Source organism: Hypanus sabinus, chromosome 29 (assembly GCF_030144855.1).
Source record: "Hypanus sabinus isolate sHypSab1 chromosome 29, sHypSab1.hap1, whole genome shotgun sequence".
Lineage (NCBI taxonomy): Eukaryota > Metazoa > Chordata > Chondrichthyes > Myliobatiformes > Dasyatidae > Hypanus > Hypanus sabinus.
This window is the reverse complement of record NC_082734.1, coordinates 15,032,751-15,045,811: the sequence shown is the minus strand read 5'-3', so window position 1 is coordinate 15,045,811 and position 13,061 is coordinate 15,032,751. Positions and strand designations below refer to the sequence as shown.

The window sequence follows — 13,061 nt, the reverse complement described above, 5'->3', positions numbered from 1 at the left end:
AATAACACTGAGGAATTTAAAGTTGCTGACCCTCTCCACCTCTGATGAGGACTGGCTCATGGACCTCTGGTTTCCTCAAGTCATAATCAGCTCCTTGGTCTTGCCACCACTGAGTAAAATGTTGTTATGGCACCACTCAGCCAGATTTTCAACTGCCCTCCTACATGCTGATTCATCACCACCTTTGATTCAGCCCACAACAGACAGAATATTGACTGGCTGCATCACAGCCTGAAATGGAAACACCACCAACAAACTTGACTATACCATTGGAGCTGCACTTAGCCACTCAGTCATAAATGCTAATTGAGTAGAGTGGGGACTAAGCATACAGCCTTGTGGTGTACCTGTGCTGCTGGAGACTTTGGAAGAGATGTTGTTGCCAATCCAAAGTGACTGGGGTCTGCAGGTGAGGAAATCGAGTATGCAATTGCACAAGGAGGTATTAAGGTCAAGGTATTGAAGCTATTGATTAGTTTTAAGGAGATGATGGTATTGTATGTAGAGCTGTAGTCAATAAAGAACATTCTGATGTATGCATCTTTGCTGTCCTGATGTTCCAGAGTTGAGTGAAGAGCCAATGAGACTGGCAATGAGATGGATCTGTTGCTCCGGTACAACAATTAGAACAGATCCAAATTGCTTTTCAGGCAGGAGTTGACATATTTCATCACCAAACTCTCAAAACACTTCATCACTGTAAATATAAATGCTACTGGGTGATAGTCACTGAGGCAGGTTACCCCATTCTTCTTAGGCACTGGCATAATTGAAGCCTGCTTGAAGCAGGTGGGTACCTCAGAATGCCAAAGCAAGAGATTAAAGATTTCAGAGAACACTCCAACCAGTTGATGAGCACAGGTCTTTACTACTTGGCCAGGTCCCCCAACTGGACCAGATGCTTTTCATGGGTTTACCCTCTTGAAGGTTGCTTGCACATTGGCCTCAGAGACTGAAATCATAAGATCATCAGGAGCTGCTGGAGTTTGTGATGGTTCCTCCATGTTTTGACAGTCAAAACGAGCATTGAAGGCATCCAGCTCATGGGTGAATCCTTGTTGTCACCTGGGTCACTTGATTTAACTTTATAAGAGGTGACAGTACTCAAGACCTGCCACAACTGTCAAGCATCCTTCACTGATTCAAGTTTAGTCAAAAATTATCACTTCGCACATGAAATGGCTTTCCAGAGATCATACCTGGTCTTCTTGTCGCTTTCTTGGTCACTAGACATGAATGCCTCTGATCTGGCCCTCAGCAGATGGTTCTTTCATGATCTCATGGTTCACTCAGGGCATCAGATTAAGGAAGACACCGAATGATTTTGTAGAGGCACACTCATCTACAACTATTTTAATAAAGTCCGTGACAACCATTATGTATTTATTCGGATCCAAAGATGAGTCATTGAATACAGCCCAGCTCACCACTCAAAGCACTCCCGTAGCTGCTCCTCTGCTTGTCGCGACCACCTCTTTATTGTCCGAATTTCTGAAGCTTAGCTCTTTACTTTCACCTGAGTGTTTGAAAATCTGACTTCAAGTGGATTGTGTTGGAAATTTGTTACAGATCACATTCAACATCGAGGCAACATATCCAGTCTGTTATGATTGCTGTATTACATATGTATCATTCTTTGAGGAGAGGCAAATTTATCCTCTCCTTGAGCAAGAAAATGCAGTCAATGGTACAGTAGCTCATCAATTTTGGGAACTGATTAGTCAGAGTGAAACTAACTGCAGCCACAGAACCTTTGGGGATCTGTCACAAAATGCAAGAACATACAGTATAGCAATTGCAAGAACTTTTATACCCTCATTGCAGCTTCTTTTATTTACTTCCCAATTCTGAAGAAGCATCTGCAACAAAAAACTTTAACTCTGTCATTCTTCCCACAGTTGTGACCTAACATCTGATTACTTGCAACATTTTTTGTTTTTATATTTGAAAGTCTAACAACTTCCTTTAGCATAAAATATCATTATGATTAAAAATGTTAAAAATGTACAAGGCATTGGTAAGGCCAAATTTGGAATATTGTGTACAGTTCTGGTCACCGAATTATAGGAAAGATATCAATAAATTAGAGAGAGTGCAGAGACGATTTACTAGGATGTTACCTGGGTTTCAGCACTTAAGTTACAGAGAAAGGTTGAACAAGTTAGGTCTCTATTCATTGGAGCGTAGAAGGTTGAGGGGGGATTTGATCGAGGTATTTAAAATTTTGAGAGGGATAGATAGAGTTGATGTGAATAGGCGGTTTCCATTGAGAGTAGGAGAGATTCAAACGAGAGGACATGATTTGAGAATTAGGGGGCAGAAGTGTAAGGGAAACACGAGGGGGTATTTCTTTACTCAGAGAGTGATAGCTGTGTGGAATGAGCTTCCTGTAGAAGTAGTAGAGGCCAGTTCAGTTGTGTCATTTAAGGTAAAATTGGATAGGTATATGGACAGGAAAGGAGTGGAGGGTTATGGGCTGAGTGCGGGTAGGTGGGACTAGGTGAGATTAAGAGTTTGGCACGGACTAGGAGGGCCGAGATGGCCTGTTTCCGTGCTGTGATTGTTATATGGTTATATTACCAAATTCAGTATCAACATTCTGGATCTCACTTTTGACCAGAAATGCCAATAAAGCAGTCACATAATAGTCACATGATCTCAAAATGGCGGTGCAGGCTCGAAGGGCAGAATGGTCTACTTCTGCACCTATTGTCTATAATTACTGTGGCTCCAAGATTACATGAGTTTTCTATAATATGGGATTCCTGACTTTTCAAGCACTAGCCAATACCTACTTGTCTACTTGAATGCTATTTGAATACTACTCCATCACCATCCCAAAATTCTCCTCCCTCTCTCCCAATGCTAGCTACAAAATGTTATAGTTTCTTTGGTACCACCGGCCACATGCAAAATACGTATCACCAAAAGTACAAGGACAGCAACTACACATGCCTGTCATTATCTGTAAGTTTTCTTTCCTAAGATATACACCCTATTAACTTGGAAATATATTTATAAGACCATAAACCATAAGACATAGGAGCAGAATTCAGCAATTCGGCTATCAAGTGGGCTTTGCCATTCCATCATGGCTGATTTATTATGCTTCTCAACCCCACTCTTCTGCCTTCTGTCCATTGCTGTTGAAACCCTAACTAATCAAGAGCATATCAACCTCTGCCTTAAATACAATCAATTACTTGGCCTCCACAGACTCACTGTTCTCTGGCTAAATAAATTCCTCCTCATCTCTGTTCTAAATGGGTGACCCTCTGTTCTGAGGCTGTGCCCTCTAGTCCTAGACTCCTTCACTATGGGAAATATCCTCTCCACATCCACTCTGTCTAGGCCTTTCAATATTTGATAGGTTTCAATGAGATCCCTTCCCATTCTTCTAACTCCAGCAAGTACAGGCCCAGAGCCATCAAACACACGTTAACCCTTTCATTCCCAGAATTATTCTCATTTTTTGGGCCTTCCCTAATGCCAGCACATCTTTTCTTAGATAAGTGGCTTAAAACTGTTCACAATGCTCCATGCATGGTCTGATCAATGTTTTATAAAGCAAGCAATAGTAAACTGTTGCCAAAGTTTCTAACTAGCATCAGTAGCATGCACTTGTGACACTACACTGTACTTAGAGTGAACAGTTTTAAATAGCATCAGTTGTGTGTGTTTGTGCTAAAAAAAAGTGATTTTTCTCACTGACGGGTGCAGAGAAAAACACAGTAAGACAATTCAGAACTGTTTTCTTCCCTGTGGTTTCCAACATTTAGGCAAGAAGATGCCAGAAAAGGCCAAAAGTGAAAATGAAACAATATCACTACTTCAATAAGTTAGGAAGCAAGAAGAATTTGAAATTATTTACAATCACCTTGAATGTTACAATGAAAATAAAGCTTTAGAGAATGCAATCATCAAAAGCATTGTATGAAGACAGTCAATTATCTACACTAGGTGTCTGTGCTGATTTTGTTCATTTACAGTCAATCAAAAGAACATCCCAGAATACACTGGATTAATTCCTCCATCGATGACTATTAGGAACTAATATAGTTCTATAGTACTGCAGTGGCATTGATTTGTTCTATATTTCATTTAAATGCATAATTTGCTACTCAGTTAAATGGTAGTTTGTCATTTTTATTCCTTTTTAACCATTTCCATGAAACTTTGGTTAATTGGGGCCAATGCTTAATTGGGCCAAAATTAACTGGTCCTGATGGGTCCCAATTAACTGGAATACACTTGCAAAATTGCATGCAAATTTTGTACTTCATGAATGAGAACATTCAGATCCCTCTGCACAGCAGCATTATTGTCTCTCTCCATATAAACAACATTGTTCTTTTCTATTCAACCTACAAATCATTTCACATTTCCTCACATTATACTCCACCTGTCAACTTTTTTTGCCCATTTGTTAAACCTATCTATTTCCCTTTTAGGCTCTATTGTTCTCAATTTGCACTATCAGCAAATCTGTCTGCAATACACTCATCACCTTCATCTACATCATAATTGCATGTGGTTGTGGGTCCAGCACTGATTCCTGTGGCACTCCTCAAGTTACATCATGCCAACCTGAAAATGACCCATTGATCCCAGCTTTTTTTTTGCTACTTAAGTAGTCTATTATCCTTACTGTCCTCAATGTCATGAGCAATAACTTTTAATATAGTATTTTAGTGAATATCTTTGGGAAATACAAATACACTATACTTCTCCAATTGTTCCATTATTCATCCTACTCTTTACACTCTGAAATAAATCTAAGATATTAACAAACAGTTTTGTAAAACCATGCTAATCCCACATAAACTTCATGGTTTTCTAGATATCTTCCTCCTGCTTTCTCATTAACGAATTCCAGCAATTTCCCAATGATAGATGTTAGGCTAACAGACCTATAATTGCCTGTTCTTTAACTCCCTCCTTTTCAGTGGTTATGCTTGCACTTAGACCTTTAATGGTGAGCACCCTCTTCATGGCAAAGAGCTGTTTCTGATGCTGCTTATATGGTTTTCTTCTTCAAAACAAATACATTCTATTAATGAATGAACTGGAAAACTGACTGATATGTCTGTCATGACTAAATAGCTAGAGTGCAATGTAGGTTGTGTTGTGAGTGAGGATTTGTTGGGCCAGAGAAATATTAGATGCATAGAGGTTGTTGTTTGCCAAGTGATGGAGCAGTTTATGAATTTAGTATAGTGGTTGTTAGCAAATGCAATTCAGTATGTCTTCATTGATCTGGATCAAAAACAACATTGTTAAGTTTATTGCAGACAGTAATTCATGTACTTAGGAGTTTTTGCTCCTGGTAGATTGTTTGCAAGTGTCAAGTAGCAAAAGTGTTTACCAAAAATGTTCTAGTTCCTCGGAAAAGGCAGTGAAACAAATCTGCTAGCACAAAACATGAATCATTTGGCACTATAGCATGGTAGCATGAATCATAGCAATGACAGTACCTTCAATCACCAGGTTCAATGTGACACTGTCTTCAATAGATTGCAGCAAATCTACAATTAACACAAAACATAAAACAGGATATCTACATAAACATGCTGGATTAGAGATTGCCTTACCACCTTTTAACAACACTAAAACAGCAAATATGGGTCATTTTAAAGCTGCTTTGAAAAAGTCACAGAGCAAGATCTTCAATTGCAGGGTTTGCAGAATATCATGCCGTGCCGAAATGACAGTGTTAGATTCAATGCAATGTTCTCTACTGAGCCATTAAAAGTCCTCTCCAGTATTAGCTTCAGAGAAGTGACCTCTATAACCAGCTCTTAAGAGGACGCAGCATAACACCAGTGTGGTTATTGATTCTATGGATGCCAAATGACTGGAGGAGATTGGTAGAGTACTCTAAAATGACCAGTAAACACAGAGACAGGCTGGTTAATGATAATTCTCACAGAAAGCATGTTATTTGTGAAATGGGACCATGGAGACTCTTTGGTGCTAGTCAGGTGTTGCTAAATGACGGTTCCCAGTATGTTCTCTGTAAGAACATGAGTGTCATCTGTGATTGCTTGTACTTTTGTAAAATCTGAAATACAGGCAAATGATTGAACAGTTCTGCCTACTTCTGGAAGATAAATGAATAGCAGATGAAGTTTTCTCTTCTTCAATATGGAATTAAAATGACAAGAATGTAATTTGAATACAAGAACATTTCTGGGGAAAGTGGGGCTAGTAAAACCATGTGGTCTGAGACCCAGTGAGGTTTTGCACGTGGCACAACAGCTGACATCACATTAATGTCAGAAAATAGATACTTGAATGAAAATGCCACATAAAAGTCAGGACTCAGATTTCTCAACAGACACACAGATATACAAAATAATGCTTTTTTCTGGATTAAGCAAATTTCTCGACTACACAGTGAAATGCATATATCAGAATAACTGCAAAAATTATCAGATGAGAACAATAAATCAAAAAATATACGTATCAATTGAATGAATCTCAAAATAGCCATATAGAAAATGCTTAAGCTGTTCAAAAGATAAATCTCACCATCCGTAGTCCATCCATGCCCTTTTCAGGATGAAAAGAAACATCTACTGGGCAGTAGAGCATACTCTATATCTATTTCTGCTACACTGATACAGTAGCCCTTGCTAACCCTTAAATACTTGCAAGTTTAACTCCTATGCAATAAGCATTCCTCACAATATATAATTAAAACAAATATGACAAGAGCTTTGAACATACAAGACCTACCCATCAAAGTAATTATGAAGTGAATGCATGCTCGACCATCCATTGATAGCAGTTCTACCACCTTGCTTGGGAATTTAACTAGGACATCCCGAAAGCAAGACAGTAAATACTTTTTGCGAACAATCTGAAAAGCAACCAATAGTGAGATCAGTACAAAACAATTGATGTCAAATTCTGCGATGCTGAAAATTTTAAAGCCAACTTAATGTTGGCTTTAACAGAAACATGAACATACTCATTCATCAATCACAGGAAGCCAGTATGCAACTTCAGACGGTAAATAAGCACATTGGAAGGCCTTTATAACACAGGGTTTTAATTACACAAATCTTTCATTTAAAAAAGCCTGGATTAATTTATTAAAGTAAATGCAAATTAGTTTCAGGCAAATCATGCTTAATTTAGCTGGTTATACTTTTCAGAAAGAAATACAGAGTTGGAGGTCTGACAGAAGACTAAAACCAGAAATGTTAAACGTTTACCGCTTCACAGGTGCTTCTTGATCTGCTGAACATTTCCAGCATTTCAGTTTTCATTTTTATTCCAATGAAAATATTGTACAGCAAACAAAAACTGGGATACAAGGCAGAGCAGATTTATGTATTAATCTGTGTGACTCATTCAACTTCTGACTTTTTGTTTAAATTTTTGTTTTCCCGTGCACTTTATATTCAAACATAAAGCTGCCCAAATGACAGGAACAGTAATGGAACACGTAAAATTTATCTGCAGCGATATCTGAAGGATCGTATTGGGAAATGAAATCCTGAAACAAGTTCACAACTTCAAGTACCTTGGATCATGGGTAACATCTGATGGCAAATGTGAAACAGACATAAAAGCAAGAATAGCAATGGCAAGAACAGCATTCACAGAAATGAGAAACATCCTAACAAACAAGAAAATAGCAATTGACATCCGCCTTAGAACTCTCAGCTGCTACATTCTTCCTATATTGATGTATGGCTGTGAGTCATGGACCTTCACAAATGCAATGGAAAAAAGAAACAATGCATCAGAGATGTGGTTCCTTAGAAGAATGTTATATATATATGTCATATATGGACAGGTGAACCAATGAAGAAGTTCTACAGAGAACAAAAACAAAACGTAGGTTACTTTAAAAAAAATCAGAAAACAGCAATCAAAGTTCTTTGGACACATCACGCGGAGAGACATTAGAACATTTAGTTACAACTGGAAAGTTGGAAGGAAAAAGAAGCAGAAGCAGACAGAGAATGAAAATGATAGATGGATTAACAGCATGGTTAGAAACAGGGGAGGCAACTACAATTCGGAGGATCAGGGACCATGATGGATGGAGAGACATGATCGCCTATGCCAAATGGCAAGGCACCTGAACTAGATTATCTGAAAATGATAGTTCTTAATCAATCACAGACAATTTAAATGTTCTTACTCAGTTTCCCTGAAATTATGCTATGTAAAGAGGAAAGAGCCAATAAATGAGAATAGGTTGAGTGAACTCAGCCTTTTCTCCTTGGAGTGACGGATGATGAGAGGTGACCTGATTGAAGTGTATAAGATGATGAGAGGCATTGGTCGTGTGGATAGTCAGAGGCTTTTTCCCAGGGCTGAGATGGTTGCCACAAGAGGACACAGGTTTAAGGTGCTGGGGAGTAGGTACAGAGGAGATGCCAGGGGTGAGTTTTTTTTTTACTCAGAGTGGCGAGTGCGAGGAATGGGCTGCTGGTGGTGGAAGCTGATAGGATAGGGTTTTTTAAGAGACTTTTGAATAGGTACATGGAGCTTAGAAAAATAGAGGGCTATAGGTAAGCCTAGTAATGTTCAAAAACTCACTAGTTTGGAATGGTTCCAGAAGACTAGCAAATTGCAAATGTCACTCCACTCTTTAAGAAGGCAGGGAGGGAGGCAAAAGAAAGGAAATTATAGGCCAATTAGCCTGACTTCAGTGGATGGGAAGATGTTGGAGTCAATTGTTAAGGATGTGGTTTCAGTGTACTTGGAGACATAGTAAAAAAAAAGGCCATAGTCAGCATGGTTTCATAAGGGGAAATATTACCTGACAAATCTGTTAGAATTCTTTGAGGAAACAGTAGGCATGCTAGACAAAGGAGAATCATTGGATGTTACTTACTTGGACTTTCAGACAGCCTTTGACAAGGTGCCATACATGAGGCTGCTTAACAAGACAAGAACCCACAGTATTACAGGATACTGGCATGGATGAAAAAAATTAGCTGAATGCCAAGAAGCAAAGGGTCAGAATAAAGGGGGCCTACACTAGTTGGCTGCTGGTGTCAAGTGGTGTTCCTCTGGGATTAGTATTGGGACCATTTCTTTTTGCATTACATAACAGTTTGGATGACAAAATTGATGACCTTGTGGCCAAGTCTGCAGATGATCCATATAGGTGGAGGGGCAGGTAGCATTGAGAAAGCAAAAAATCTACGAGGGGAGGACAGATTAGGAAATGGGCAAAGAAGTGGCAGATGGAATACAGTGTAGGGAAGATTATGGGAATGAACTTTAGTAAAAGGAATAAGGGCATAGACTATTTTCTCACCAGGGAGCAAATTCAGAAATCAGAGATGTAAAGTGACTTGGGAGACCTCATGCAGGATTCCCTAAACGTAACTTGCAGGTTAAGTCAGTAGCAAGGAAGGCAAATGCAATGTTAACATTTGTTTCTATGGTAGAATATGAAAGCGAGATTGTAATGCTTTGTAAAGCATTGGTCAAACTGCATTTAGAGTATTTCGAGCAGCCTGGGGCCCCTTATCTAAGAAAAGTCATGCTGGCTTTGGAGGGGTTCAGAGGAAGTTCATGAGAACAATTCCGGGAACGGAAGGGTTAACATGTGAAGAGTGTTCGATGGCTCTGGGCCTGTATTCGCTAGAGTTTAGAAGAATTAGGGGGATCTCACTGAAACCTATCGAATATTTAAAAACCTAGATAGTGTGGATGCGGTTATGATGTGTTTTATAGTGGGAGAGTCTAGGATCAGAAGGCACAGACTCAAAATAGAGGGCCATCCCTTCAGAACAGAGAAGGAATTCCTTTAGCCAGAGGGTGATGAATCTATGAATTCATTGCCAGACAGCTATGGAGGGCAAGTCATTCGATATATTTAAAATGGAGGTTGGTAAATTCTTGGTTAGTAAGGGAGTGAAGGGTTATGGGGAAAAGGCAGGTGAATGGGGCTGAGAGAGATAACAAATCAGATACGATGGAATGGTGGAGCAGACTTGCTGGGCTGAATGCCCTAATTCTGCTCCTATGCCTTATGGTGTAAAAGGCATGGCCTTCTGCCTGTTTTAGCATTCTCCAAAGTGCAGTTGTTCATACACTCTCATACCTATAGAAAGTCCCCTTCTTGATCCAGAAAGCTTCCCCCAGCCCCCTTTTGAATGACACCTATCCCAATAATACTGCTCCCTCTTTCCCCAACATTGTTATCACAGTGCCCCATAAATTTCCTGGCCAATGATCAGTTGCATTCAATTCTCTGATCTTATTTGCATTTTAATTTGGACTAAAGCTGCTTATCCCTTCAGCGAAATATTTATTTTAGTTCTTTACAACATTTTCACATGAATTTAGCAAAGGGATCTTTCTCTTCCCATACCCATGTTGTTCTCTAGCTACAGCTAGAGTATACTTGGAATAGAGGGAATACAGTAAAGCTTTACTCATTTGATTTCTGATATGACAGATTTGCTGTATGAGAAGAGTTTAAACAGACTAGGCTTATAACAATAGAATTTAGAAAAGTGAGAAATGATCTCATTGAAATGTGCAATATTATTCAGGCATATGACAAGGTAGATTAGTCTTGATGAAAGGTCTTGGCCAAAACATCATTGCTTATTTCCCTCTATCAATGTTGCTTGACGTGTTGAGTTCTTCTAGTATTTTGTGTGCGTTGTGCAAGATTTCCAGCATCTGCAGAATCTCTTGTAGGGTTGTAAGGTAGGTTAATGTCTCCTGTGGCTGAAGTATCTAAAAGCAGAGTCAGCATCTCAAAATAGGTATCAAACATTCAAGACCAGTGAAGAGAATCTCTTTCATATTGAAGGTGGTGAATCTTTACTCAATCACCAGTATGTTCAAGACATTTCTGTGGATTGTTCATAATTAAAGGATTAAAGAAATAATGGAGACACAAGACACTGCCAATGCTGGAATCTAGAGCAATAACCCTTGATGTAGGATTACAACCAAAGCATCAACAATTCCTTTCCCTCCACAAAGTCCCAGGATTTAGACCCAGTGATAATGAGGGGCCAAATATACATTGCCAGATACATAGTGAGAGGAGAAGCTAGAAATTGTAGTGATATATATACATACACACACACACACCTTGCTTCCCTGGTCCTTCTTGGTGGTAAAGATCACAGGTTTTTAGAAAATGAAGGTTGTTCAGAACAAGTCCAAATGATAGGACCTCTAATTGTGCATGTGAGTTTGATGCATTATCTGTCACAAAATCTACTGACCTGGCTTTTAGCCTCCATGACTTTTAAGTCCAGATATGCATTTATCTATCAATCATGTGTCAGCACTTTTGTCCAGCCCTCAGCACCCTGCAGGCCATCCCCAGGTAATGAATGCTTAGCTCATGGACACTCCTAAATAACACAAGTTGAGCATTTGAATGAGCTCCCACAACATTATTAAATTCAAACTTCTTATGTACTACTAATGGTAGAACTAGTTTTGTATCTCTCTCTCCACTTCCCTTATGTCCTCTGCCTTTCTCTACTGCTTGCACAAACAGGTTTACAATTTTATATATTACACTGAAGAAATCTACTCGGCCCATCAAGTCTATGCTGGCTCACAGAGCAATGGTATTCCCTGTAACCTATTCTCCCACAATCCTATCAATTCTACCATTTATACACTGGGAACAATCTACACGGCCCAATTAACCTACAAATCAGCATATTTGTGGGATTTGTGAGAGAATGTTTAAAATCCACAGATACTACTGGAGGTTAGGATAGAACCTGGGTCACTGGAGCCAGGAGACAATAGCACTCCATGCTGTGACATTTGTTATACCACTAACACTGACCAAAATATTTTTTATTCATTACCCCACAGATGCTGTTTCTATCAATTTCAGTTTATACTCATTTTCAAATCTATCCATGAATTCTCTCCTCCCTATCTGTACAATCTCCCACAGGAACTACAGCCTGCAGGCTGTAGATCTCTACTCTCCTTCACTTACAGCACAGGAAAAAAAAGGACATGGTGAAAATACTCAGCAGGTTAGGTGGCATCTGTGAAGAGAAAGAGTTCATGTCTCAATTTGAAAACATTTTTTCCATTTTTTATTCATTACCCCACAGATGCTGTTTCTATCAATTTCAGTTTATACTCATTTTCAAATCTATCCATGAATTCTCTCCTCCCTATCTGTACAATCTCCCACAGGATCTACAGCCTGCAGGCTGTAGATCTCTACTCTCCTTCACTTACAGCACAGGAAAAAAAAGGACATGGTGAAAATACTCAGCAGGTTAGGTGGCATCTGTGAAGAGAAAGAGTTCATGTCTCAATTTGAAAACATTTTTTCCAGGACTGAACCCTGCCTTTACTGATTTTAATTTATCCAATCCACAGTAATAAAAAGGCTAACCAGTTCCTCAGTTTTAGTTTTAAAGGAAAGCTGAGAGCAGATACAAGACACATACAACACATTGATAAGGCTGCATCCAGTGCATTAAATACCATTTTGGTTATTCTGTTATAAAAAAATATATAGTGCAAAGACTTACAAGAGTGTTGTCAAGTCTCAAGGGCCTGAGTTACAGGAAGAGGTTATGCAGGCTGAAACATAGGACATCTTATGAGGGGTTATCTTATAGAAGTGCATGGAATCACAAGGTGCAGCGATGGAGTGAATGCAGTCTTTTTCAGGGTGTAGGAAGCAAAAAAAAAAGCTTGAGTTTGAGATGGTGGAGAGAAATTTAGAGAATATCATAGGGGCAATTTTGTCAAGCCGGGGGTGATGGGGGAAAGAATATATATGGATTGAGCTGCCATGGGAATTGACTGAGGAAATAAACAACATTGGAAAGGCTTTTGGACAGGGATATGGATAAGAAAAGTTTGGATATGGGCCAAATTGTACCAGTTTAGCTGGACATCTTAGCATGGTCCAGTTAGTCCATAGGGCCTGCTTCTGTGTATATATTCTATTGCTATGATATGCTGTTAGATCTACTGAATTCCTCCAGCATATTATTGCTAAAGGAATGAGATTAGTGCAGGAAGTGGAACTGAAATAAAAGATTAACCGTAATATAACTGAATGGCAGCACAGG

At 39.2% G+C, this 13,061-nt stretch overlaps 1 protein-coding gene across 1 annotated transcript in view; it reads right to left on the bottom strand.

Moving 5' to 3' along the window:
- The window catches only part of LOC132382739 (meiosis inhibitor protein 1-like), a 184,750-nt gene that overhangs the window by 170,387 nt on the left and 1,302 nt on the right, over positions 1-13,061 (bottom strand). The window contains exons 3-4 of the mRNA XM_059953189.1: positions 6,739-6,862; positions 5,475-5,525 (exon numbers count right to left, since the gene is read on the bottom strand). Of these exons, the coding sequence (XP_059809172.1) occupies positions 5,475-5,525; positions 6,739-6,862 (175 nt within the window). The remainder of the gene's footprint in view (positions 1-5,474; positions 5,526-6,738; positions 6,863-13,061) is intronic.